This window comes from Hermetia illucens, chromosome 3 (genome assembly GCF_905115235.1).
Source record: "Hermetia illucens chromosome 3, iHerIll2.2.curated.20191125, whole genome shotgun sequence".
In the NCBI taxonomy this organism is placed as follows: Eukaryota; Metazoa; Arthropoda; class Insecta; order Diptera; family Stratiomyidae; genus Hermetia; species Hermetia illucens.
Genome location: NC_051851.1, coordinates 151,610,335 through 151,638,256, shown reverse-complemented (window position 1 = coordinate 151,638,256; position 27,922 = coordinate 151,610,335). Strand labels below are relative to the sequence as shown.

Below are 27,922 nucleotides of genomic sequence, written 5' to 3'. Positions count from 1 at the left end.
ATGTGAGAAAAGTGGTCAGCGAACAGGCAAACCACACATATTGGACACCACGAAATAGCGCTCCGAATTTATTACTACCTCAGACTTGAAATTGGCCTCAGTTAACCATGTGGTCTTACCTAAGGACAGTTTACGCTGAACCTCTTTGGAACCATTTCATAAGTTATGCTGAATTTTAGCTCTTTCAGTTATAGAAAAACTAAACTAAAACTAGACGGGGTGCCGCATCTTCGATGAAACATTAAGGGACGTATCTATGCTATCGTCTACGCTTCGCTTAAATTGGAATAAAATCTATTCTAAAGGGACGCTAGATATACCCATACATCTGCATAAAAGGGGAACAATTTGACTTACTTCAGAATAGAACTTTATTCATTGCATAACTACATATTTTCCATGAACTTAATCGATTCATGGCACTACATTTCTTATAAGAATATAAAAATACATTCACTTAATATCAAAATATAATTTTTTGTACTCGAATTCTAACAAATATAGTCACAGTCAAAATAGGTAACGCGACGCTGACCACATGAAACAAAACAAAGGAAATACTTTCGATAAACAACTGAAGGAAGAGGAACTTTGCTTTGAATTTCAATCACTATTTCAATGGCAGACTTGGGTCATCATCACAATTCAAACATAAACAACTTTTCAACAAACTGAACAATTGAGATTTGGTTAAACAAATTCAAAGGACACCTAACAAAATTTCGAAACTTAAACGTCCCTTCTAATCCTTCTAACTTGATTTGAACACTTGTTTCATTTGGATTTCAGCATCTACGTCGTTTTACTGGCGGTTCCAGAAAATTCTCATTGTCCGAATTTGGTTCTGGTGCGGCAGACTTTGTCATTTGCTCCTTCATGAGATTGCGTCCGAGTCGAACAACTTCGGGATCTTTTAGCCACTTGTGCCTGAGAATGTAGTCAATGTTTGGACGCTGATTATAGTTTACTGTTAGCATTTCCATGATTAGCGTCTTTGCGACTTGAGATACCGAGCGCCATGCTGAGTGCGTGAAGCTAAAATCACCTTTCTTTATTTGCTCCGCTACAGGAGTGCCGTAGTCTTCGGAGAATGGCAGAGTGCCACTTAGACTGGAATAGCGAATGGATAATATTCGTCTATAAAATGTACACTTCAGTCATGCGAAAAGTACTAAATACAAAAACAAGCTAACATGATAGGATGGTTCGACCATTCTATCTCAAAGATGAGTGAAAAGTTCAAGAGCTAACAGAATCTATTAATACATCAGATACTAATGATAAGAAAGATAAGAATTCTTCAACTTACCATGTGAAAAGTACAACACCCAAGCTCCAAATATCCACCTTTTTGGTATACGATCCCCTTCCACTGTTCAACAAAATCTCTGGAGCGACATAGAGTGGAGTTCCACAAAGCGTTTTCAACACCGAATCATTGTTGACAAATTTACTTAATCCAAAATCTGAAACTTTCAATAAAGTTTCGTCATCGTGAGTGTCAAGCAGTACATTATCAGGTTTTAGGTCGCGATGAGTTATTCCTTTCGAAAAGAGGAGCAAATGTAAGCAATAATACGATTGCGAAAAAAAGCACACAAAAAATACCTTTATCATGCAAATATTTAACGGCATGGCACATTTGGTAGAAAAATAATTTGGAGATTCGTTCAGACAATCTTTTTTTGGAAACGATGCGTGTAAGTAAGTCGCCGCCTTTCATGAATTCCAAAATCATGTACACTGAGTCTGGCTTATCGACAATGTCATGCATTTTAATAACGCATGGCTGAGTTGGGAAGAAATGTAGGGAAAGGAGACTAATTGATTAACACAAATAAAATGGCAAATTGAAGTAAATACGAAATATCGCTCGAAAAAGTAGAAGAAGCGGAAAATGTAGTGAATTAATTTTTCATAAAAAAAAAAAGAAAACGTAAAAGATTTTTTCTCTCTCCCAAAAACTTACATGTTCTAACTCCTTCATGATTAGCGCTTCATTTAGGACTTTCGATGAATTTTTGGCATTGGTAATAGTAGCACATTCGCTCAATATATTCTTCTTCACTTGCTTCATTGCATACTTGATGCATGTACGTCTGTTGTACACCAAGCGTACAACGCCACATGCACCCGACCCCAACTTGGCACTTATGAAATAGTTATTGCAAATTTCGTCAGGAATGCCAGATGAATTATTCGGACCTAAATCTTTGAAGACGAAGGCTGCAAATGATAGAATCAGAAAAATACAAAGGAGATGAATGTCAACGGTTTGTAGGTATAAATTGATGGTTCAAACCTTTGCAATCTGCCCGTATTATTGATATGACGTCGTCGTCCTGAAGTATACGTTTCTTATTCTTCCCAATAATTTCACCATTTAAAAAAGTCCCATTGCGCGAGAAGTCCTGTAAGTAAGGGGGTTGTATTTATTTATAAAACTTTAATCAACAGATGATAGTGCGCAAACTGTGAATTTCAAGTTGTGAGCAATCATTGTCGAGAGGTAAGACTAGAAAACATTATTATCTGCCGGGCATCTGTTTGAATCGGTCAACTTAAAAGTGGCCGTACAGTAGGAGAATTACCTTATTCCAGTCACCCATCCACGGCGCTCAGCACATAGTGGTGAAAATTTTGCGTATGAGACGTTCTGACTTGATCCAAAAGGTTTGAATTATCAGCAAAACCAGCATCGAAAGATGGTTGTTGAGGGCATGATTTCTGAAGCGACTAATCAAACGAACTGAAACCCAAAAAAGCAGAATGTGACAAAGTAGCTAAAGGCCATTAATTTGGCGGCCTACCAGCCGGGGGAGGCGTGAAAGGCTGGCACACGTGTGCTACTTCAGATGGATGTTTTTTTGAAGAAGATAAAGTAATTTGCCGGAAAATTAAGTTGCTTTTGTTTCAGTAAAAATTTCCGGGACTTTTTGATCAAAGGGTGTGTATAAGACGGTCCTAATCTCACAATATTGTACTCAACATTTCCGAAGAATGAATACACACAACCTAAAAACACTGAAGTCCCTGTACATACAAGAAATGATTTGTTTCTATATGACCATCTAGAAATAGCGTTGAAAATTAAATTGATCACTTCCTTCGTCACAACAAATTTCTCCTGAAAGAAGAAAACGCGACGATTATGAAAATGGAAATACACCTGTTCTTCGTTGGTCGGGGTCTGAAACAACGTAGATATATTGCGTCACCTCTGCCCTGGGAGCAACATGACCGAAGTGATTCCCAGATGTTGATCGTTCCTTTATATCAATTCGCAATCATACGTCAGAATTATGACCAGAGTGAAAACCATTTTAGGCTTGACTAAAGGAATTTTATTGTAAAGATTGAGGAGTCCCGAATCTCCACCTAATCCATCCGACCAATGGAGAGACACTTTCTTATCCTTTTTTGGTCTTGGGACCCATTTTTGGATTGAGTACCCAAATTTAAAATAAATAGACCACGGTGAACTTAAATCACTACTCCATCTGTTTTTCATTGATTTCGGAAAAGCATTCGCGACGTCAACAAGAAGTATATTTGGAATACTCTACGCTGGAGAGGCATCCCGGAAAAATGGATAGCTATTATCAGGGCGACATATGATGGTCCAAGAAGCCATGTGTAAAATTTCAGAAAAATTTTAAGCCCAAAGTGGAATTTGACTTTTGGCTTTTTGTCATGGACACTTTTTTCGTAATTGTTGACTGAAGATGAAAAGGAACAAAATCCAGCTCTGCACACTCTTTTTTGTCTGCATTATGCAGAATACACAGCATAGGTCCCTGATAAGCCTCACAACTTCTCTTAAACCGCCAGGGAAAATTTCAACCTCATCATCGTTTCAACGAACAACAATTCTTTTTCCAATATTTTTGACAATATTGTCGACCCAAAGCTGGCAGCGATTGAATTTTTTCTCGAAGCAGTTGAATCCCGCTGAATGGAACTATTAATCGCGTTTTTGAACATCAAATACACCCCCCCTCCCCCCGCCCCCCCCCGCCGCCTGATATCCTTTCACTTTTGACTTACGGCAAAAGCCTGACAAAGCATCCCCTCGCCAACTTTGACCGATACCCATATCAACCATTTCACTTCGGACATCCAACATCTGTCCGGTAAAGATAATTTAATCGTTGACTCAGAGATCAACATGCCGCCCAGAAAGGTGATAGTTCTTCAGAGCATGCAGTTGCACTGCACTGTCTGCTGCAAGATCTCCGAAAAGGTGAAGGTACATCGCAGGCCAAAAGTGTAAGCAGCTATGTTGACAAAAATTTTCCACTGTTACACTTCGACATTGTAGCTCCTTTGCGTAAAGCAATAAAATTGAAGGAAATTACAGCAGAATCATGTGCTGAGGCCCTCTGGATTCCGCACATTGATGTTCCAGCCGTTGTAATCACAGACCAGGGATGCGGGAACATTGGCACCCTTGGAATCTTAACGATCATTACCTCCTTCCGCTTTTTGCTAAAAGTATCGAATTCCCAGGATTTTCGTATATTCGTCACCGATCTAAGGAACTCTACAGGACCATCAGGTTTCCAAGGTTTGCGACCACATGAAATTTCTCTTGTGGTGCGGTACACGGTTCAGATACCATTGCGCTTCCCTGGCGAACACAATAAAAAATTCCCTTTTGCCGTGCGCATACTAGTTAGTTAGTTAGCCAAATCTTATGATGGTTTTTCGCAACGTGGCCGACGACCTGCGTATTACCCGAGAAAAGAGTATTTTTTATGATTGCCCAATGTTCTCAGGCGATCAAAACAGTTGGAACATATAAGCGGTCGATATTGAACTGCTAATCGCAAAGTGGCAAATCTGATTGCTTGTACGGCGTCAGTCAGCTGAAATCCCACCATTATCTTCACGGCCGTCAAGACCGTATCTTCCTAACGCATGTCCGAGCAAGGTGCTGCCAGAGTCCACTTTGGCATTCAGCTCCTCCATCACGATCACAATATCACCTTTAGAAAGCCGCTCCTGAACTGCGTATAATTGCTCATAGATGCATCCTTCTCCAGTGAAAAGTCCCCCATGGTGCATAGCAATATTCCGATGTGATGCTCCTTAATCTGGGCCGGAATCTTGCAGTCAAAATCCGCAAAAAACTCATAATACAAAACACTTTCTAGGGTTCCATTTTAGTTCACCTAGGCCCAAAATGTTCGAATAGGCTTCTCTGGTATCAAACAGTAAACGGGCAGAAAGAATACGTTGCGGCAGCAGTGTTCCGTTTCTATGAAGAAATATGTATGATGGAGTGCTTGGTCTTCGCGTGGTGGAAAAAGCAATGTTGATTAGTTTTACGGACGACTTGGCCCTGGATGGATATTTGTGGAACCATTCATGCCATCAAACCATTGTTAAAAATGATTGGACTGAAACCTGCGGACAAAAAAACAGAAGCGGCCAATTGCAGCCAAAACGATGCTTTCAACTTCCGGATTGGTAAGCAAGAGATAATCTTTTTTAAGGTTTGGTGTCACAAGTTTCTTACGAAGGATGTGCTGCTTCACACACAATAACCCGAAGCATATTATCAAGCTCGAAAAGCGAGACGGACGCGTGATTTGACGTTTTAGTGAAGACCAGACCTCTCTCTGCAAAGTAATACTTCATGGTGATCCCGCATGTATATAGACGGACAAGTGGGGGTGCTTCAATTTACTATGCGAACTGTAAAATCTACCGGATACCAGTCGGCTCATGAGTACCTAAGTCAAACCAGAGCAATAATATCGGGCGAGCGCAATGCTAACCACATTGCCTCCTAAAGGGGACTGTAATCCTGTAGTGTGCCGTTACGGTCTTGAATGAAGTGCTCTAACACACTTCATGGCTCTGATCCAATTGGATTTTTGCACCAGCGATTACTATTATTATCTTGAGAAGGGAAAAACCATCAACAGCGACTATCCCTTAGCGTTTTTAGAGCGTTTGAAAGATGAAATTTTGGGAAAACCCTGTTGGTCAAGACAATGCACAGTGTTACAAATCAATGAAAACTATGGCTAGAAATTTAGCCCCGATGAATAGGTTATGACCGAAACTGAGGCCTATTTTGAAGCTAAAGGCAAATCTTTTTATAATAATGGTATCTAAAAATTGCATGACCGCTACCATCGTTAATCCCTCTCGAAGAATCAAATCAAATGTTATAAAAAAAAATTTGTTTTATGTTAGCCTAAACTTTTTAGTCTACCTGCTACCTTGGCCTCTTCTAAACTGCATGTAATTGCTCACAGAAAGCATCTTTCTCCACTATGCGGAAGTAGTTGTCATGTTCTTTAACCTGGAATGGAGCATCAGCAGTCGATTCCCAGGTCAGGAGAGTGCACATGCGGATAGCTGTTAGTAAAAATCCGAATCTGGATTGGCATCTGCTGCCACCTGGCTTTCTAGAGTACAAAAGCACATTACCGCATGGGGAAGAAGATCACTCTTCAGAGTCTCACCATTTCAATTTGTCTAGGCTCAGAATTTTCAGCTTAGATCGTTGGAATTTTAACTCGGATTGGAGAAAGCAAAGATTCTGAGGATCCTAGTTACCGTTGTCGAAGGAGCACGCGCACATTTCAAATTCCATAAGCCGTTTTCAATAACCAAAGGTCGTTGCGGTGAAGGTGAGTTCCTGTTGAAGGCATTATTAACATTTCAGAAGAAGTAAAGTCTAAAAAATCATAGCTTGCTAGCCCACCAATTTCTATCCCTCTTAGTCGCTTTTTACGACAAACAAGAAAGCCCTTGAGTGCATTCAGGAATCAGCCACCACTCACGGGGCACTGCTAATATGGTTGCCCTTCTCCCCTTCGTGGGGTATAGCGCGTCAACCACACCTACTCGCCATCGCTGACGGTTACCTGAAATATCCTCCACCACCTCCCACGACTGCGCCAAGTGCCTTTGGGGCGACACACTCCTCAGTGATCTTGGGAGAGTGGATTGTACTGCATGGCGTAGCCAGCAGCAATTGGCGCCCCTCTTTAATGTGTGACCTATTCACTGATACGCCCGATCACAGTGCGTACGAGTGCCAGACCTGCGCGCTGACCAAGTTCTTCGTTTGAGATATTGTCAGGCCAGGATACTTCCATGATAGCTGGGAGCTTTTGGTTAACAGTGGAGTTCACTTACCATGTACTATTCCCATATAGCAACACAGAAAGGACACTAGCACAAAAGAGTCTTTACTTGAGCTTGGTATTGAGATAACTGCATTTGCAGATTTTAGACGGGGCAACGAAAGCGGATCTAGCGCTGTTAATGCGTCGGAAAACATCCAGTTCGGTGGCACCGTCCGCAGAAACCACACTTCCTAGATATACAATTTGATCAACGCCCTCGATGCTCTGCCCATTAAGAGAGGGAGCACTATAATCTGTCAGACTAAGAACCTTGCTTTCATTGGTGTTTGTCTTGAGTCCAACTCCCCTTTCTTTCCAAATCCAGAATCAGAGAAAGAGTAAACAAATGCCATCAGCGTAGTCGAAGTGTTTTAAAATGATCCACGGGATGTTGATGTGGTCAATACAGGAGGATCTCAAGCGGAATCCAGTCTGCTCTCTGTCCACCAAGCTTTCGAGGTGTTCTTTGATGCGTTTCAGGATTATTTTTTTATTATCGACAAGAGGGTTCACGCAGATAACCCTTCAATTGCCATTCAAAGCGGATCCCCTTCTTTGAGATCTTAACGATCATCCCCTTCTTCTATTCTCTGGGAACGGTCTAAGATTTCCAAAACTTTCGTACGAGTGGAAGTAGCAAATCTGTAGCGATAAATAACTTTGCGGGGAGACCGTCAAGCCCAACGAACTTACTCGGTTTGAAGGCATTGAAATAATTTCGTGAGGCGGTTTAGTTCTGAAATTATTGCGATCCGCTGCATCTTCTGCCCCCCTGACCAGTGCAATAGTAAATTCTCTCTTGCCACGAATTTCTCCGGATTTTGCTCGGTATCGGAGTTTGAGCGTGTTACGCCCGCTATTATCCGCAGCGGTCAGTAGAGCCTTCAACCCCTTCCGTTCATCGACCCACTTCCACATTTCTTCAGTTAGCCAGATTTTATGACGTCTCTTTGGGACGTGGCCGACGACCTCTATAACACCCGAGAAAAGAGCATTTGTGATGTCGGTCCACCAATGCTCATCAATATTTCTGGGCGGGTTACTCAGTCTATCTACCGTTCGATCAGCAAGATAGCTCCCCCACTGTCGAGCGACAACTGGATCATACGGTAGATTTCCCAGAGTACGAAAGCACATTGCCATAAATGTGGCAAGAGGGAGAGGAGTACTCTCAGGAGTCCCACCATCTAAATTCGCTTAGGCCCAGAATGTAAATAAAAATAAATAAAAAAACTACAGCCGTCACATAGGAAAACCTACCATCGTCAACGGGACAATCTGTGCCATAGGTTGCTTCTATTTATCGAGCTAACACAGACCACCTCCTATCAGAGCGATAGTATGGTCTTCGGTGAGTCCGTTGGTAAGTGCTGCGCACTGGTGACGCTAGATGGCAACACGATAAATACGGTTGATGAATTAAATTCATTTTAACTAAACTGACTGTCTCTGGTTACTTAGTTCTGTCAGCCGAAATCGCTTGTCTGGTACGACACGGGCAAAGGTCGAACGAATACCGTGCGACGACAGATGTTCCCCAAGATGCCGTATCGGGACCCCTCCTGTGGAACAATATATATGATGGTGTGTTTGTCTGGAAAGAAGGTTCAGGGGCACCCTCAAAGTAGCTGTCGGATTCCATAATCTTTTTAATTTATTTATTTAATGAGGACAATGCACAGAAAACAAAATTCAATATGGCGTTGCTGTAGGGAGGGGAGATTGAGGGTGCGGAGTCGTGATGGATAATCTACCCGTGGAAGGTTCTTTTTGTAAAAGAGGGTCCGGGTGAATTTGCGTTGTACAACTTCAAGAGCGCGGCAGTCCCCAATGCGGAAGGGGGACCAGACTACACAGCAATATTCAAGGATGTTTCTAACAAGGTAATTGAAGAGCGAAGGAACGTAGAATAAAACCAGACATTTTGGAAGCTCTATTGATGATGTCAACGAAGTGGGAATTGAAACGAAGTTTATCGTCGAATATTACACCCAGGTCTTTGAAGGAGGTCAGTAGTGAAAGAGGTTGTCCACTGAGAGAATAGGAAAAGGTTGTTGAAATTTCAACGTACGCAAAGGATGCCAGGTAAATTTAAAAAAATGTGGGAATATACTATTATTAACTTTATTTGTGCAGATATCGGAACCGGATATTTTGAGGCCTAGATTTCGTAGAGATAAACCACTGTGATTTTTGTCAGATTTTTTGGTTGGATAGATTCTGAGAACGAGACCTGTTACACTTTTTGGGGGTTATATTTTGAGCCCTCACTCCCCTATGTTTCACCCAATATCAAATATTGAACCAGTTTTGAAAAGTACTAATTGAGATTTCAGTTGATACCTCACATTCTGTGAAAAAAAAAAATTTGCACCCGGAAATTCACATGTCCCCCTCAACTTAACACAACATGGCGCCACTTACTGCATGTAAAGGGAACACCAGATTACATACTCTCACTAATTTTCGTGACAATCGGTCTAGCCGTTTCCGAATAAATCGGGTGTGATAGACAGACAGACAGACAGATGGACAAACTCGATTCTAATAAGGTTTTGTTTCACACAAAACCTTAAAAACAGGAAGAGTAGCGGGCCAAGTATAGAGCCTTGGGAAGCACCAGACGAAGGAGAGAAGGAACGAGATGAGTAACCATGAAAAGAAACTTTGCAGGAACGGTATGAGAGATAGGAAGGAAGCCAGGAGATGACTGAGGGAGGGAAGTTGAGTAATGAAAGTTTAGCGAGGAGAATGTTATAGTCAACGGTATCCAAGGCTTTGGAGAAATGGGTATAAATAACATGTACCTCCTGTCGTGAATTAAAGCATTTAGCAACAAAGTTGGTAAAGACCAGAAGCTTTGAAGCCGTAGATCTATGCTTCACGAAACCATGCTGCTTTTTGACAATGAGGTGACCGAAGTGCGCGGTCAACCAGTCGTTGACGTATTTTTTCAGGATTTTAGAGCAAGAGGAAAGAAGACAGATGGATTGTAGTTCACAGCAAGAGAAGGGTCTCCGCTCTTGAGGATGGGGATGATAGGCTTCTTTCCAGAGACGGGGAATGTAGCATTCATCTAGACTTTTGTTGTAGATTATACTCAAGGGGAGGGAAATGTGTTTCCTACAGTTAAGGAGGAAGAGGTTAGGAAGCGCATCGGGGCCAGGTCCGACATTAGGGTCAAGATTACCAATAAGGAACTCAACCAAGGAAGGCGTAAGGAGAGGAATGGCCAGAGATTCGGAGCAGTCTGCAGTTATGAGAGGTGTAGAGGGTGGATGGGCTCGAGGGATCCCCTTGTGGAGGGGATGCAGCGGTCGGAAGTAAATTGGTGCACCATAAACGCAACAATTGCTGCAATAAGAAAAAGGCTCAAACCCGAAAAGCAGAAGAGAAGGGTATTTTGAACGTGTCGATGCAGACGAAGCCCTTCTTTGCGAAGTCATACTTTACGGTGATCTCGCAGGGATGGGGGCGCATGTCGAAAAACATCATTAACGAAGTAATAAGGTTAATTTGTAATTAAGATAACAATGAAAATTGCAGTTTTTCAATCACTTTTAGCAGTTAAAAGTAATTATCAAGCCCCAAATGGACTTATCCTGGCAATATTAGAAATAGTTTAACTAAACTTAGTTCTACTAATGCCGCAGTCTTCGTTTTATTCCGTACATTATTACAATGAGCATTTTTTCAAAGATGCAGGCAGGTCCGTGCTTCACTTTTAATCACCGCAACCTGTCCTCGCCAATTAAAATTCATGCTACAACGCAAATTAATCTTAAAATCGGATCCTCACTTACCTGGATGTAAACAGGTTTCGAAAGGTCTCCCCGCTCGCGCGATATCTCGAAATGTTTGTTGGAGACCCGACACCAGATCTTGTGCGGAACATTGCCTTCATTCAGGGTCAAGTTGTTGTCCTCCGCCCGTCCCACTGTGAAATTCTCAACGCATAAATCTGAAACGCAAAGAGAAATTACGAAATCATCCCCAACCTGCGATCGGCTGAACAGTGACTTTTGTAACAAATTCGAAATTATGTTACCGAAATTCTCAGAGGACGGACTTGAATGTATAACTTGAAACCTCGTACCCAATGACTTGATGTGCACATTTTTCCCGTACAAGCGGCCCCACACGATGGGCTCGATCGGCTGACTTTCCATAGTGCTCCAGATCGAGCACTGGCTCTCGGTCGCCCTTTGCGTATCAACAACCTGTTCCTGTGACATGTCGCGGACAAGGAGGTCTCCAGATTGCACTGAACGAAATTGATTGGCTAAAATCTAACTAAACAGCGAAATTCACTGCCGAACACAATTTCTTTATGACATTCAACTACTTCGCATTCACGGACCAACATTCAAACGACACAACCCGTAAGAACGATCAGCACCACATGCCAGACGTTTAACGGTGCCGACCAGCAAACAAAAGCGCCGGAAAATAGGGGATGGTGCCGACATCACTTGGTTGGACGTCAAAACATTGCTTTTGAAATGGAAGCTGCTGTGGAAGGGTAAGGAACATTGAATCCAAACTGTTTTAGCTTCGGCAGGTTAAGGTTTATCTTTTATCTTCTCTTTACCAGAAAAGTATAATTTGAAATAATTGATACAAACGTAAGGATACAACCTTAAGATATAAAGCGACTGGTCTTGGAATACAAATATCTAAATGGTAAACTAGATAAAATACAAACAATAGAAACTTTGAATATAATTAGGACACCGGCTTTTCAGCAATTACGGAAGTTCATTGAAGTTGAGCTACCAAAATCGCCGACACAAACAGGCAACAATTAAGGGCAAACCCTTAAGGGGGTTATCCCGTGTGAAGGCCGTTTTTTGCCTTTTTTGGAAAAATTATTTTGGAGGACTGGATAAAGATAGAAACGTGATTTTTTCACCATATGTTTATTGATATCTCTCGTATATGTGATAAATTTTTCAGCTTGATATCGTAGCTAGTTTTCGGAACACGTGTCAATTTATGCACCCATCTCCAAAAAAAGGTGTTTTTCTGCTGCCACGCTGGAGGGCGCTGTGTTCATCTGAGAAAAAAAACTAAGCAGCATTTTAATGTGGACAATATTCCAAGATCCGCAAACTCTGATAATCAGAAAATATTAAAAGGTAAATTTTTGGTGGGCTTTTAAACTTAATTTAATTTTTAATAATTTTTACGGCTTTTTTATGAATAAAAAAAAAATTACCCATCGGATTGCAATTATCCTAGTTGGCGGACCGTAGAAATATGTATTAAAGAAGTCGTGAAAATTTCAAAGAATTTGGTTGGATAGATTTTGAGCTATGGTGGCAGGCGATTTTCAAGATGCAGTTTCGAGAAAAACGTATTTGAAAATTTAAATGTGATTGTCATCAGTAAAATGTTAACTCACCATTAATCTGCTATACCTGGTCCATAGGGAGCACCCTCTGTTTCTTCAAAAAAGTCTTGTAAGGCCGATTGTTGCTCTCTGGTTTCAATTCTGGCTCTTTTAGCGAGGCCAGTCGATCGTCGTTCGGACCGCCAAATTCGCGCTTCATTGCGGCGGTCGTCATAAACCTGACATATGTGACCAACTTGACATCCCATTGTCACTAGTATTTTGAAAATGCCATTGAATACTTCAATGAAAATAATTACAGCCAGAAAAGTGGCTATTTTCACGACCTTGGCCCCAGAATGAAGGTGTTTAGGAGCGAAAGTCCAGATCAATGCATTTAACGACTCATTGTTATTCTGGGTCTCTGCTCCTAAACATCTGTTTAAGAGATTATCTCGTGACAAATCTTCGTAGATTGGTTTGATGACTGTTTGAATTTCTTCAGTCAAAGGTGCCTTCTCGTGGTGGAAACTATCCAGTTCTCCTTTAGCTTCCGATTTACGCCATTTGCACCAACTGTCCTCGCCTGTTGGACAATTTTGATGCTGAGGATTTTCGTCTGTAGAACATTTATGGAAGAAAGTTGCCCAAATTTCTTGCTTCATTCCTTCTATCGGATTTGCGTGTCGACGAATAGCTAGCCCAAAAATGTTGTGAGGTCGTTAATAACCTTATTAGTAAGTTTTCCAGCCCCTTTTCCACCAATGCCTTGGTGATTCTCCTTTGCATTTCTAAGCCGCGTTCCCATTCTTTTCTCGACATATACTACGCATTCCTTGTTTACTACTACGTATATTTTATTATTTGCAGAAATACTGAAGAAAACTCCAGCAAAATCCAATACAGATATACAATACTTGTTGCAATTGGAACATCCATTTTCATGCTTGCTAAAAGTTTCTTTGCTGATGTTGATACGAAGTCCTTTTTCTTCTCTGATAAGTATCGATTCCCATGAAATACTCGTTTTTTAGTGCGAGCATGACGTTGAACGTTCAAGCGATCTCCCTTCGTACGATCCATTTAAAAAAATCACTGAACACACAAACAGCACAATACTTATAACAAAGTATAACTGAGTATAGCTTGAAAGCCTTTCAGTGCTCACTCTAGACTGGATTATCCTTTTTATTCCAAACAGCAAATCAGTTTAGACAATTTATTATTTATTTTTATATTTATACCTGTGTTCGAGTTTATAAGGCTCAGGTAAAAAAAGATTCGAGTTTGCAGCCGCGGCTAGAGTGAGTACTCTGCAAACTCTTTATCTGTTTAACACTGTAATTTCTAAACGACTCGGAATATCCCTTTGCCCACATATTCTCCAATATATATAGATACAATTCATGCAAAAAAAAAAATCGATTTCTCAACCCGACACACGGGATGGCCCCCTTAAGTAGCGGCAAAAGCCGTCCAATGTAACCGCCAAAACGATCCTACTGCCCCCTGGCCATCAATCCACGTATAAACACTGCCAACTTCGCGAGCCTCGATCCCCGCCAGATCAGTTGAACGGTTTCATCTGTCGACCGTTGTCTAATTTGAATTTCAATTTAGCCTTTGTGCAGGTGTTGTGCAGTCCTGGTTCGTTCACGTGGTTTTCTTGACTATTTTCTATCATCGACATTGAAATATCGAACAAATTTTGACAAAAATCACGACTAAACTCATTTTAAACGTGCGCGTCCCACCGAAAACAGAAAAAAATGGAAAACGCTACAGCTCGTCTCGGTTCATACAAAAACCATGCAAAGAACACAGAGGTAATTGGGAATTTCTACATATCCAAGACTGATTAGATTGTAATATGGCTACTTTCCAGACCATGCGTGTGAAACGACATGAAATCACCGTGGAGCTTCGCAAATCAAAGAAAGAGGATCAAATGCTCAAGCGCAGAAACATCAACGAAGATGAACTGACGTCGCCACTAAAAGATGCAAATGGCCAGTCGCCGGTTGCTATGAAAGTAGAGGACATGATCCTAGCAATGAAGTCTAGTGATCCCGCCCGCCAGTTCATGGGCGTCCAAGCGGCCAGGAAAATGTTGAGCCGCGAGCAGAATCCTCCAATTGATCTGATGATCTCGCACGGCATCGTCCCCCTGTGTGTTTCCTTCCTGAAGCGATTCGAAAAGTACGACCTCCTCTTTTGCATTCCTTACTTTCAGGACTAACTTTTTTAAACTTCCATTCACAGCCCGCCACTACAGTTCGAAGCCGCCTGGGCCCTGACCAACGTAGCCTCCGGCAACTCAGAACAGACTCGAACTGTGATAGACGCAGATGCGGTACGGTATTTCGTTGCACTCTTGGAATCACCTACCATGACCGTAGCCGAACAATCGGTCTGGGCGCTGGGAAATATTGCAGGCGATGGGCCGGTTGCTCGCGATATTGTACTCAACAACAATGCAATTGAGCCCCTGCTCCGGCTTGTGAGCGAGACGACCCCGTTGTCTTTCCTGCGGAATATTGTGTGGCTCATGTCGAACTTGTGCAGGAATAAGAACCCGTCGCCGCCGTTCGAAAAGATTCAACCGATTCTGCCGCTGCTAGCAAGGTTGCTGCATGTTAATGATACTCAGGTGTTGGCCGATGCATGCTGGGCTATTTCCTATGTGACTGACGACGAGAATAAAAGAATTCAGGCGATCATTGACACGGGACTTGTGAGTCGATTGGTCTCGCTGCTGGATATTGACGAACCGTCCATTATTGTGCCTGCGCTGAGGAGTGTTGGGAATATTGTTACAGGCACAGATGTGCAGGTAAGTGACTTGTTCTTACGTTCAATTGTTATTAGGTGAAGGTCAGTTCCATGATTTAGGATTCACAATAGAAATTAAGACAGTTTCGTTGATGTAAAATCAAATAGGTCAGGGACGCTAGGAGATGGATCAAATACGTGTATTTGAGTGTTGTTTATCAGAGCCCCATGAAGTTAAAAATGTGGCGGCAACGGATCACGATGGTTCCTGATGGGACCGCCGGCAAATTGTTACCTATGAAGTCAGCGGTATCGATATTTAGTTTCTAGAGCTCGTTCAGAAGAGAAACATTTCCTATGTCCTATGTTGTTCTTTTCCTTTGTGTTTTTTATTACTGCTGTGGAGTTTGGTGAGTGAATAAGGAAAAAGAAAAAAAAAGCGCCAGGTCCTGTAAGAGTTAAGGGAGAGGGAAGGAACCAAAAATCTTACTCTATATTTGTCCCTATGTTTTGTGTGTTTTTACAATAGAAAATTTTGTGGTCGTTTGTCTTCACTCCACAGCAGACACAGTCCGCAGACTATGTTGCTCCAATTAGCACCAGGTATGATTCGTTATATGACAAAGTCATTAATTTTTACATTCAACGTGGGATAATATCAAGGCTCTGAGGTCTGTCTTCATAGACGCGTGTGAAAGATTTATCTTTCGTTGCCCTCATTCAATTCCTTTTGGAGCTCGTCATCATCATCATCATCAACTGTGCAACAACCGGTATCCGGTCGAGCCCTGCCTTAATAAGGAACTCCAAACATCCCGGTTTTGCGCCGAGGTCCACCAATTCGATATCCCTAAAAGCTGTCTGGCGTCCTGACCTACGTCATCGCTCCATCTTAGGCAGGGTCTGCCTCGTCTTCTTTTTCTACCATAGATATTGCCCTTATAGACTTTCCGGGCTGGATCATCCTCGTCCATACGGATTAACTGACCCGCCCACCGTAACCTATTGAGCCGAATTTTATCCACAACCGGATGGTCATGGTATCGCTCATAGATTTCGTCATTGTGTAGGCTACGGAATCGTCAATCCTCATGTAGGGGGCCAAAAATTCTTCGGAGGATTCTTTTCTTGAACGCGGCCAATAGTTCGCTATTCTTCTTGCTAAGAACCCAAGTCTCCGAGGCATACATGAGGACTGGCAAGGTCATTGTCTTGTACAGTAAGAGCTTTGACCCTATGGTGAGACGTTTCGAGTGGAACAGTTTTTGTAAGTTGAAATAGGCTCTGTTGGCTGCCAACAACCGTGGGCGGATTTCATCATCGTAGCTGTTATCGGTTGTGATTTTCGACCTTAGGAGAAATTTTCAACGGTCTAAAGTTGTAGTCTCTTATCTTCATTGTTTTCGTTTGACCAGTGCGATTCGATGTTGTTCGTTCTATTACCACCATATACTTCGTTTTGCCTTCATTAATGTGCAGCCCAGGATCTCGCGCCGCCTGCTCGATCTAGATGAAGGTAGACTGTAAATTTCGGGTTGTTTTTCCCATGAGATCGATATTGTCAGCGTAAGTCACTAGTTGGGTGGACTTGAAGAGGATGGTGCCTCTCGCATTTACATCGGCATCGCGAATCACTTTGAAAAGGTGAATCAGGTTGAAAAGGACGCATGATAGGGCAATTTCGTACGGATATCGAATTCTCTCATGGCCGTGTACAATTTTATCCAGGCTATGCTATCATAGCCGGCTTTAAAGTCGATGAAAAGATGTTGCAACTGATGCCCATATTCCAACAGTTTTTCCATCGCTTTCCGCAGAGAGAAAACCTGACCTGTTTTGGCTGGAGTGAAGCCTCTTTGGTATGGGCCAATGATATGCTGGGCGTATGGGGCTATCCGGCTTAGCAAGATAGCGGAGAATATCTTACAGATGGTACTCAGCAACGCGATACCTTTATAATTGCTGCACTGCGTGATATCCCCTTTTTTATGCATGAGACAGATAATGCCTCGTTGCCAGTCTTCAGGCGTTGATTCGCTGTCCCACACCTTAAGCACAAGTTGATGAACCACTTGCTGTAATTCCTTCGGCTCCTAGCGACTTTTGATTTTTAAGTCGATGAATTGCACGACGTTTTTCTTCTACACTTGGTTGTGACAGTATTTGTCCGTCGTCTTCAGTTGACGGGACCTTCAACTCGTCGACGTTCTGGTTGTTCAATAGTTTATCAAAGTACTCAACTCATCGCCACAATATGCCCATTCTGCCGGAAATCAGATTTCCCTCTTTGTCTCGGCAGGATGAGGATTGAGGTGTGTAAGGCGTCATCCTGCTGACTTGTTGGTAAAACTTCCGCGCTTGGTGCGGTTGCTCCCTGCACTTTTCGAGTTCACAGACCTATTGGTTCTCTTTTTTCCGTCTGTGAAGTCGCTTCTCCGCTCGCCGGAATTCGTGATAAGTCTCCGCGTGTGCTCGCGTCCTTTGACAATGCAACATTACTCGGTATGCAGCATTCTTCCGTTCCGTTGCTAGTTTACATTCATCGTCAAACCAGCGGTTCTGACTCTTTTTGCGGCTGGGGCTAAGTATGTTTATGGCCGTATTTATGATAACGGTCTTCAGGTGATTGTGAAGATCATTTGTTGATGTTTCATTTCCAGGTCCTCTGTTTACCGCGGTTATTGCGGCATCCATTTCCCTCTTATAGGTGTTGCGAAGGGCTGTGTTGTGGATGGCTTTAGTGTTAACTCTTACCTGATCGTCAGAGGGGATTCTGGGTGGTGTTGTCATTCGAGCCCGGGCACTATGCCAATGTGATAGTGATCCGAGTCTATATTGGCCCCCCTATATTTTCTGACATTCATCAAGGCTGAGAGGTAGCGGCGTTCGATCCAACACGTGGTCAATTTGGTTGAAAGTGGTCCCGTCTGGAGAAGCCCACGTATGTTGGTGGACCGCTTTCCGCGCAAACCAGGTACTTCCAACAAACATTTCGTGTGACACTGCTTATTGGATAATCCGTAGTCCGTTATCATTTCTATTTTGATGTAAGCTATGGGAGCCAACGCAACCCCTGAATACGGGCTCCTTCCCTACTTGGCTGTTAAAATCCCCAAGTATAATTTTGTATTCTTCTCCGACTCTGCAGTCTCCTCTGTTGGGGCGTGAACGTTTATGAGGCTTATATTTCCAATCTTGCCTCGCATACGCAGAGTGCATAGCGTTTCGCTTATATTTTCAAAAGCGACAACAACAGGTTTCATTTTTTGGCTGACTAAGAAGCAGTACTGGATGGCCACTATAATATATGGTGTAGCGACTCTTCTCCAGGGAACCGCTCCCTGCCCAACGCATCTCCTGTAACGCTGTTACATCAGTCCTATATTGGAACAGGGTATCGGCTAGCTGCTTGCAAGCTAAATCTCTGTACAAGGAGCGCACGTTCCATGAGAAAATGCGCAAATCGTTATACCTTTGTCGTTGCTGGTTTCGTCATTGTATTATCCAGTTCGAGGCTCCTGTTGTGGCTTCGTAACTTCAGTTTTCCGTATAGCGTTGTCAGCCCTACTCAACCCCCAACCTGGAGGACCAGTTGGGACAATTTGTCGCGTTTTTAGGTGTGGGAGACTCGCCTTCGTCCTTCTCCGTCTGCAGCTTTTCGTTTAGGAACAGTTCCCAGCGGTTATCAGGTGGAGGTAGAGATAGGATTTGGTAGTAGAGTTGTTGGTGTTGCTTCAGCAGGTTTCCCAGGTTTATGCTTCCATCCACGTTTTGCCCTGGGACCTATACTACCCTTTGACCACAGAAGTTCGTCACGTACTTAAACTTGTAGGTGGGAATATGAAGGATCTGGTGCAAACCCATGCTGATTTGGCAAATCTTTTTCTTCTTGTTATGTTTGATTGAAGATGTGGAGGGGTCATAGCGCACTCCACTAATTCGTTATTCTCATCACTTATAAAAAAATCATGATTTTTCAACGAACCAGTTTATTAGAACAAAATTCAAATTAACGGAAAAGGTACACGTGTTTTGCTTATCATTCTGTTTAGTCGACTGGTGCAGTGCTGCAAAGATGCTGTGCTTAAACTCAAAAGTCCTCGTTGGAGTCGGTGTCCCATAATACCCCCTAAGTGACGCTCGGCCTGTCGACTGACACTGATTTCTGTGAAGTTTTCCTCGTTCGTGGACCGGAGTATGTTTTGATGATTCCTCCAGATGCAGGTGTATATGCATTTTTTTTTCCTGAACGCTGACGTTGCACACGAATGAGATGTTGGTGTGTAAGCGATTGACTATTGTGGGTCGAAATTTCTGCATTCTCTCAAGTTCAGTTTCGGCGGCTATTTGGCAGCCGGTTGGGATGCCATTGCTGATGAAGAATTCCTCTGGTAGACCAACTCAGTTGCTAAACAATTGAGGTCTTCCTTGACTGTAGTTTGAAAGCCAAGTAATACCGTGGAACTCCCCCTCAGACACTACCTTGTCGTGGTGGGAAAGCCTGTGGTAGTTTACCACTACACTAAGAATGTCCAAAAACGTATAAAGATGGTAACAGAGGATTGTAACTCGCTAACTCTCCGAGTGGTAAGAAGACACAGACACTTGATCACTTCAAAAATTGTTCAGGAATGTAGAAATCGATGGAACGCTGTTTCTAGATTTAATACGGTGAAACTACTCTGGGTACCTGGTTATTGTGGTGTAAAGGGAAATGAAATCTCGGATGCTTTAGCAAACGAGGGTTCAATATCCCCCATGCCCGGATCGGAACCAGGAATTACGGTGTCAGTGGGGATCTGGGGGCTTCTGGCCAACGTGTGAACTGGTCTATGATAGTGAGCGCGTAGATAAATCCATGGGAAGAAGGGAGGGGTCCCACAATATCAAGATGTATAAGTTGGAAACGTGTGTCAGGTTTTAAGAACTGTTGAGAGGTGTTTTTAACGTGTCTGCTGACCTTAGACGCATGCTATGCAAATTCTTGACCATCTTGTAATATCTTTTCTGATGCAGGCCACACGTATTTCTGTTGTGCTCCGCTTGGGTGTGACAGTTCGTGAAATTGTTGAAAATTTTGCGACTAAGTACAGAAGGGATATACGGTCTGATACTGCCTGATTCAATATCCAAATAAATTATCTTGCTCTCTTCGATATTTATTGGATGTAAATGCAGAGACGGTTATTGTCGAAGAGTTTCTTGTAATTCCCGTTCGATGTATTGTTTCTCGGCGATGTCAACTGAAAAAATCGTAATAGTTGCCCCTTGCTTGGGGCAGCTTTGTCTGCATGCTGATTGACGGTGAAAGTAAGTCGTTTGTTTGTTATCTGTTCGGAACATAAAACTCATGCGCTCAAACATGTTGCGAAAATGTTTGATTCCTTCGTAAATTGCAAGGAGTTCCTTATCGTAAGTATTTCATTTTGTTTTTCGCATAGCTTCTGGGAGAAAATCTCTAGTGGCTTCCAATTTCGGTCTTGGCTCCAGCATTGCGCCAATGTCAGTCTTCGATGTGATGATTAGTGGTGCTCCAGGCTTTGAATGCGCTAAAAGTGTCACATTCGCGATTAAATTTTGCTCAATTCGAAAGCAGCTTGAGCTTCTTCTCTCCACTCAACGGATCTTTGATCGTTTTTCGGTAGCCTTTTGTAAGTGAGTTTAAAGGCGCTAATATCGCAGCGGCAGAAATTTCCGATTCCCAGGTATCTTCGCAATTTGACTAAATTTGTCGGGCGTTTAAAACTTTTGATTGTTTCCACTTGTGTTGGGATTGGTTTGGTTCCGTTTTGATCGATTAATCTAGGTGCTCTTATCTTCTTAATTCCAAACACATTTCGACGGAATTACTTTAATTTAATAAACGTTGGCAGTCGTTCAAAAATTTTTCGTAAATGTTCAAGCTGCTCCTCTTTTGCGGATGCAACTAGAAAGTTGTCTAGGTAAGGCGGCTGGGGCCGAAATAAAAACTTTCGCGTTTACTGGCAAAATTTTGCAATAAAGTTTTCGTGGGAGAGCTGATGTTAAACAGACTTATGATCCCTTGCTGAGCAGTGTAAGAAAGAAAATCGTGGAAAAAAGGAAATCTCTGTCCAAACAGATCCTAGATCTAGTGCTACCAGAAATATTCGATGCAACTCAAAACAATAGTGAAGATGGGGAAACAACCAGTGAAGGCAAATCTGACTGAGACAACTCACTACATGCTGGTCCAGCGCATCAGTTCTTAAACAAAACGATAATAATAAAAAGTCAACAGAGAGATAAGGGAGATTGTTTGCTTCGATTGAAGCACGAAACTTTAAGCCAGGTATCCACGATCTGACAGGTCTGTCGTTACGCCTGAACAGCCCACAGTCCATACAACCGCCTATTGGACTAGAAACATCATTCGCATACCGTCAACCTGGGTGTGCACTCAAAATGTTTACTAATACTGAAGATTTGTATGAAATTCTGGCACATTGCCTAATAGGGCGCATAAACGTGCAAGAGTACCGGTTTGCATCGTCTGGTGGCCGAGAGAGCAGAAAGTTGCTGGGACAGGTTGCTGGACCGCCGACCACGGCAGTCGAAGTTGTTTTCAATCATTTGGAGGTGAAAATGGAAGCAGCTAATGACCTATATAGGCTTGATACCATTGGCCCGTGGAAAGGCGACCAATCAAATGATCATGCTTCTATCTGAAATTTCCTTGGCGAACACAAGGTGATCTTAACGCCTCCCGATCAGATTTGTCCTTGGGAAGTCGTGCACTATCGTAATCACTAGAAAAGGAGAATTATAGACAAATGGCTACGAGTCTTTTGGAGACAAATGGTTACAAGTCTTTTTTCAGGGCGAGGTATATACATTTCTCCACATGATAACATTCCAGAATATAAATTCATGTACAAAATTTGTAATGAGGCAATGTATGGAGTAGAATGCGGCATTTCTGGAAGAATTTCCTTCCAGCCGTTACATTGCGAAGCTTCACTATTATTCTTAAGGCAATTGTGTGTCCTAAGAAGAGTATTTTAAATTGTATCTACCTTATTAAGGGTTGAGAATCTGTTCAATAACAAACGTTCTCTTTTTTGACAGACCGATACTGTTATTAACGCTGGCGGATTACCACGATTAGCCAAACTTCTGGAACATAACAAGAACAACATTGTAAAAGAGGCCGCATGGACTTTAAGTAATATCACGGCGGGAAATCAACGTCAAATTCAGGATGTGATTGACGCAGGTAAGTTTAAATCAAAGAAATACAAATCAAAAAGAAACCCAACTTATTGAATTTCCCCTGCTTCCTGTCTTACAAACAATTTTTCATTCAATTTCCAGACGTTTTCCCTAGACTCCGCAAAGTCTTAGTCACCGGCGACTTCAAATGCCAGAAAGAAGCTGCATGGGTCGTAACAAATGCCACGACGAGCGGCACGCCCGAACAAGTGGTTTCCCTCATTGAAAAATTCGATCTTCTAAAACCATTCTGTGATCTGTTGAATTCAAACGACGCCCGGACCGTTAAAGTTGTTCTGACCGGTATATCAAATGTTTTCAATCTTGCCGAAAAATTGGGTGGTACATCGTCTCTATGTTTGCTTATGGAAGAAATTGGAGCGCTAGATAAACTCGAAGCGCTACAAAATCACCAAAACGAAGAAATTTACAATCAAGCCTTCACCTTGGTGGACACGTACTTTGTGGCGCAAGAAGATGAAAATCTGGCCCCGAAACAAGCGGGCGGTGAGTACGAGTTCACCGGAGAGGTGAAGCAGGTGTTTGAATTTTAGAAACTTTTATTTTTTTTAGACTGTTATTTATGTTTAGATTTAGGATGATCATGATGTTGTATATTCGCTCTCTCATTCCTGCCATATATTGACAGAGAGCCTCATTTACATATGTAATGACAATTTGTTTCTAGGGTCGGTGCTTGGATACATGTGCCAAGTGCGGATGTCCCTTTTTGCTAGAGACGGATTGTGCTTATCTCAAACAATTAAGACTTATTTTATAAGATGTCACAATTTTCATAGACCTGAATGTAAAAAAATAAAATAATTTGGACCCCAAATATGTGTTTTCGTCTTTCTTGAGTAAAAGGCGGATTAATTACGCAGCAACTCTTTACAATATTTACTTTCTTCTACTTGCCATACGAATATTCCACCGGTATCCGAATATATGGCATCTATCCCGGTGGTTGCACACTGATTGTTGATGAAGTAGACTAAGCCAAGGTTTCACGAAATATTGTCGTCGGAGTGGAATTCTAGGAAGATCGCCGTGATTGAAATCTAGAATTGTCGTGCAGTAGTATGGTGTAATAGAGTCTGCCTACCCAAATTGAACTTTAAACCCTTATTTCAATTAGTCCATTGAGAACTGGACCGTTTACTAACTTTTCTTTTTGGTTTGGCAAGGAAAATCATGCCCTTTTCGGAAGACAAGAGAACTACACACATGAGATTCGTCTCCCGGCTGCCACATGGGACGGGGAAACAAGAAGAAAATTTTCCCACTACTAAACGATAGCTGAAGCGACTAACATATTGAGTAAAGCCAGCCCTATTGCTCGTGGGTTAAATGACCAAAGTTATTTATCGCTGCAATTACTGCAGATCTGTTACTTCCCCTCGTACGGAAATCTTGCGAATCCGAGATCGTCCAGAGGGTGGAAGAAGGGCATGATTTTTTAAGATTCCCAAGAAGGGCACCCGTTCTGAATGTAACAATTGGAGGGGGGTCTACATCCTTCCTGCCATTACAAAGATAATCGATAGCATATTATCTCAAAAGCTAGATCTTCACTTCACCTTCTCTTCATTGATTTCAAGAAAACTTTCCATAGTGTATCTGTCGTGCTTTACGCAGGAGGGGCATTCCGGAGAAACTAATAGCTATTGTCGGACCAACATATGAAGGGGCAAAATGTCACTTGCTGGTCCGAGGTAAAATCTCAGAGGATTTTGAGGCACAAAGCGGAGTTCGCCAACGTCGCAGCTTATCACCGATATTATTGATGACGTTCTTCATGCTGCCTTTCCCGGAGGACGTGGAGGAGTTTAATGGATTATGATATCGTTTCTCAAACACCTCGACTGCGTTGATGACATCTGTTTGATCTTTCATAGGATTCTAGAGCTTGTTCAAATCGCCCTGGATTTGGAAAGAGAGGCAAATAGAGTTGGATTGAAGATAAACACCAACTAAACCAAGCTTTTCGGCCTAACGGATTTTCGTACTCTTCCGATCTGCATTAATGGGCGAAGCATCGAGGGCATCGATCAATTTGTATATCTAGAAAGCGTGGTAGCTCCGAAATGGATGTTGCCTGATGCATTAACAGCAATAGCTTGGCTTTCGCTACCCTTTCGAAAATCTGAAAGTGCAGTTATCTCGACGCTAGATCAAGATGAGACTTCTGTGAACACTAGTCTTTCTAGGCTCCTGTGAGAGTAGCACAAAGTGACCCCCACTGCTACTTTAAAGCTCTAAGTTTTTGTCAACACCTGTCTACGTCGGGAAGTAAACTGTCATATCATTTATCACGCAAAACATGCCACTTTTCTGTTAAAGAACAATCACTTTCTTCGTCAGAGGTAAAATGTATTGGGTGAGAATCAGAAAGCAATTCAGGTGAACACATTCATCTTCTGATGAGTAAACCACGCTATTCGGAGAAATGTATCTTTTGACATGGAGATATTCAAAGTAACATATCCTTTTATATGGGACCAAAAGTGGTCACTCATGGGAATTATATCCCTTTGCAAGCGAAGAAAATGTAATATATAAGAGCGCATACTTGTTCATATAGAGGCAAATGCCTCCATTCAAAGGAATGCATTTGCCAAGGTTGATTCCGGTTCTGCCGAAAAGTGGGCAGCTTGTTGTAGTAATAACATCAGGAAGGAAGTCAATATGTGAACCACGAGACGCAAATTCGCTTCTATACACTCAATATTGATGCATACACCGGTCATATGGAGAAACTTGTGAAGGTCCTGGGGAACGGGAACATCAAAGTCTACATTAGAATAGGGTGATGAGAAGAGTTGGGGCATGGAGAGCAAATGTGATAAAAACTGCTATAGACCCCTCCACATTAATAGCCCGCCCCGTTCGGCTTACAAAAGCAAGCATGCATATCCTTGATTTTAGTATTACACAAAACCTTACACCCACAAATACTTGACGTATTAAACGGTGGCTGCACCTTTTAGGTTTTAATAGCGACAACATTAAGACGCAGATCAACTATATTCTCATCAACAATAGTAACTCCTTCATCGACACCGGCTCTCCGACCCCATTGTATCTCAACTTCTCAATACAAGGGGTCAGTGTATGGGATCAGCGTCCTTTTTCGGAATTACCGCACCGTTGCTGCCATCTCCTGTTGAGCTCCATTCTAGTCGATTTTCGGAAGCCCGCAATTACTTTGACCGGATTCTCTCTCCGTCTCCGCTAGAGACAGTGTGTCTGAACCGCGAGAAGATCCAAGGGAACCATCCCCGCGATGACAAACTGCCTCACCGGATACCGAACTATATGCGCTGCACACCCTCAGCACGATTGGCCAGTATACCGAAATCATCCTTCTTTGGTTCGTCGTGTTGTCTAGTGCTCCCGCCCAGAAAAGAACCCATCCACCTTGCTGGATTTAACTACTACCACCGCAAGGTCGTCTGCAAAACTAACCAACGTTGTCTCTTTTGGCACATGAACGTCGAGCACTACGTCATACATTATATTCTACAGCAAGGGCCTCAATACGGAGCCTGTTGTCACGACATATTCCTTCGGCTGGTCGTCCGTCCTGTTAAAAAAGAAGTAGCTCTCCTGATATCCATCGTCACCACAGCGCAGCACTTACCAGCGGCCGAAGTGTTCCGTCCCAGGTCCATGACTGCTGCTATTGTTTCGCTCTGTGAATCCCATTCTGCTGCTCCGATAGATCACCTGCTAGCTCAACGAACGGAAGCGGGAGACACAACTCATACACCATGTTCCTTTTCTCCATCTGCTTTTCGTTAATGGGGGCACTCATTTCCCTGCATCGTGGATTTTCTTCATGGAACATAGACGGTCGAATATGGTTTGATAGTCGACGTCGAACGTCGCCGTAGTTCGCTGAGAGCATCCTATGGTTTTCACTTGCATTCTTTCCATGATTGAACAGGATCAACAACATGAAAAAAATATGAATCTCGTAAACAAACGTTCAAACAGATATGGCTTTCTGAAGGTTACTGACGCAGCTGCACACTGACACACCAATTACCTCTATCAACCACTTTCATTTTCCGCTGACACGAATTTGTATTTGTCGACCCATGGTTTATCAAACGGTCGTCTTATCTTTTTACATTTTATATTGCGAATATTGGGAAACAAATTTCCTCATCACCACTGACACCGAAGTCGTTCTCTATGAGATCATCGCTCCTCCACATTGGCCATTGATTACTGTTCTACGAGTCGAGTCACCGTTGAAACAACGTTAGGACCATACTGGCCCGCTACGAACTAAATAGCGGCAACTTCAGGAAAATGAGAAGAGATGATCTCATTTACGTGACTGGAGACCATTAGGAGCATTAAAAAACGTGAAATCAAACCACGCCGGCAAAATGCTGGCCAATTCATCAGCATTCAGGACATCATTGAAAAGGCTGTGAACTAAGCCAGGTTGTTCGTCCAAAGGTGATCGTAGCACGATCTTCGACTGAATCTAAATGAAATAGATTTTTCGACGATCGTGGCACTATCTTTGCCAGTGGCAGCGACCTGTCGAAAATTCGGATCAATGCTATCAATTGTGAACTGCGTTATGGAATAAATTGTTCACGCGTCAACGCAATTTGGATGAAATTTTCGATCGACGCATCAACAAATGTCTCAAATTTAAAATTTATCGCAACGTCGTGTGCTCTGCCGCCCTCTATGGTTCTTACTGCTAACCGACCATTGAAAGCTGCAAGCAGCGCCTTACAGTAATGTATGCATCATTTTATTCGCGTTAACAAGGACTCAATGGATTGATCCGAAGTGATTTGTGAATGTGGACCAAGACTATTACTAAAAAATGTGGTGAATCCGAGTTATATGAGCCAACCAGACAAAGGCTCAAAAGAGGTTTCCGACCCCATTATGTAATTATGTAAGCGATAAATAATTGAATTATCACCATGAAAATCGCGAAACAATATATTTCGGGTGCAGTAATCCACAATAGCAAACGGGCAGCTCAAAGTAAAAAAAAATCAAATAACCAAATAATTTTAAGAGGTAGTTAAGGTAGAAAGCTTAAGAAGTTGGCAGAAGTCAAGGAAGACCAGAAGCGGCAAGTAAAATGATTACTCTCGATAGGGCTAGCTGTTTTTGAAAATCATTGAACCATAAGGAAACGAAGAGAGGAAAGGCAATGTGAAGATAGGAAGGCTTGACCTATCGTGTCAGGTAAAACTATCGTGAATCTAAAAAAAAGACAAATTTTATTTTTTTAATGCCGAATACCTGTATTCGAGGGCCAGTTGCAGTGCAGGCTATCTGATAGATTCCGCTTTTCTTGATATCTTCCTTGGGGTCCTTGACGTCCTTGGAAAAGAATAACCTGACGACATTTTTTGCACAAGCGGGACCATCTAAAAAACGTCGAGTTTCTATCATC

The 27,922-nt window shown here is 42.4% G+C and overlaps 2 protein-coding genes and 1 long non-coding RNA gene across 4 annotated transcripts; 2 read left to right on the top strand and 1 right to left on the bottom strand.

Annotated features, from left to right (window-relative positions):
* Nucleotides 1-353: 353 nt before the first annotated feature.
* Nucleotides 354-11,545, bottom strand: LOC119653022 (ovarian-specific serine/threonine-protein kinase Lok). 2 transcript variants are annotated; one of them, XM_038057465.1, is made up of 7 exons: nt 11,197-11,545; nt 10,952-11,109; nt 2,303-2,411; nt 1,970-2,226; nt 1,609-1,789; nt 1,310-1,544; nt 354-1,110 (listed from the first exon to the last, which is right to left on the bottom strand). In XM_038057465.1, the coding sequence occupies exons 1-7, from the start codon at nt 11,381-11,383 to the stop codon at nt 786-788; spliced, it is 1,452 nt and encodes a 483-aa protein (XP_037913393.1). In that variant the 5' UTR covers nt 11,384-11,545; the 3' UTR covers nt 354-785. The 2 variants fall into 2 exon arrangements, with proteins under 2 accessions (XP_037913393.1, XP_037913394.1); XM_038057466.1 differs by having other exon boundaries at nt 11,245-11,545.
* Nucleotides 11,546-11,683: 138 nt separating this feature from the next.
* On the top strand, nt 11,684-12,152 carry LOC119653023. Its single transcript, XR_005249631.1, has 3 exons — nt 11,684-11,831; nt 11,894-12,047; nt 12,105-12,152. It is a non-coding gene; the product is annotated as an uncharacterized LOC119653023 (long non-coding RNA).
* Nucleotides 12,153-14,033: 1,881 nt separating this feature from the next.
* On the top strand, nt 14,034-23,320 carry LOC119652815 (importin subunit alpha). Its single transcript, XM_038057139.1, has 5 exons — nt 14,034-14,306; nt 14,366-14,679; nt 14,743-15,313; nt 22,339-22,486; nt 22,585-23,320. Exons 1-5 carry the CDS (start codon nt 14,250-14,252, stop codon nt 23,034-23,036), a joined length of 1,542 nt encoding a protein of 513 aa, XP_037913067.1. The 5' UTR covers nt 14,034-14,249; the 3' UTR covers nt 23,037-23,320.
* Nucleotides 23,321-27,922: the final 4,602 nt, after the last annotated feature.

What these genes read in the sequence shown, in the direction of transcription:
- LOC119653022 (XM_038057465.1), bottom strand. Translation starts at nt 11,383, where the DNA reads ATGTCACAGGAACAGGTTGTTGATACGCAAAGGGCGACCGAGAGCCAG. An exon ending in CGAAACCTGTTTACATCCAG is followed by an intron (nt 2,412 to 10,951) that starts GTAAGTGAGGAT and finishes CCTTACTTACAG; the next exon opens with GACTTCTCGCGCAATGGGAC. An exon ending in GGTGTTGTACTTTTCACATG is followed by an intron (nt 1,111 to 1,309) that starts GTAAGTTGAAGA and finishes TCGCTATTCCAG; the next exon opens with TCTAAGTGGCACTCTGCCAT.
- LOC119652815 (XM_038057139.1), top strand. Translation starts at nt 14,250, where the DNA reads ATGGAAAACGCTACAGCTCGTCTCGGTTCATACAAAAACCATGCAAAG. An exon ending in ACCATGCAAAGAACACAGAG is followed by an intron (nt 14,307 to 14,365) that starts GTAATTGGGAAT and finishes GCTACTTTCCAG; the next exon opens with ACCATGCGTGTGAAACGACA. An exon ending in TTCCTGAAGCGATTCGAAAA is followed by an intron (nt 14,680 to 14,742) that starts GTACGACCTCCT and finishes TTCCATTCACAG; the next exon opens with CCCGCCACTACAGTTCGAAG.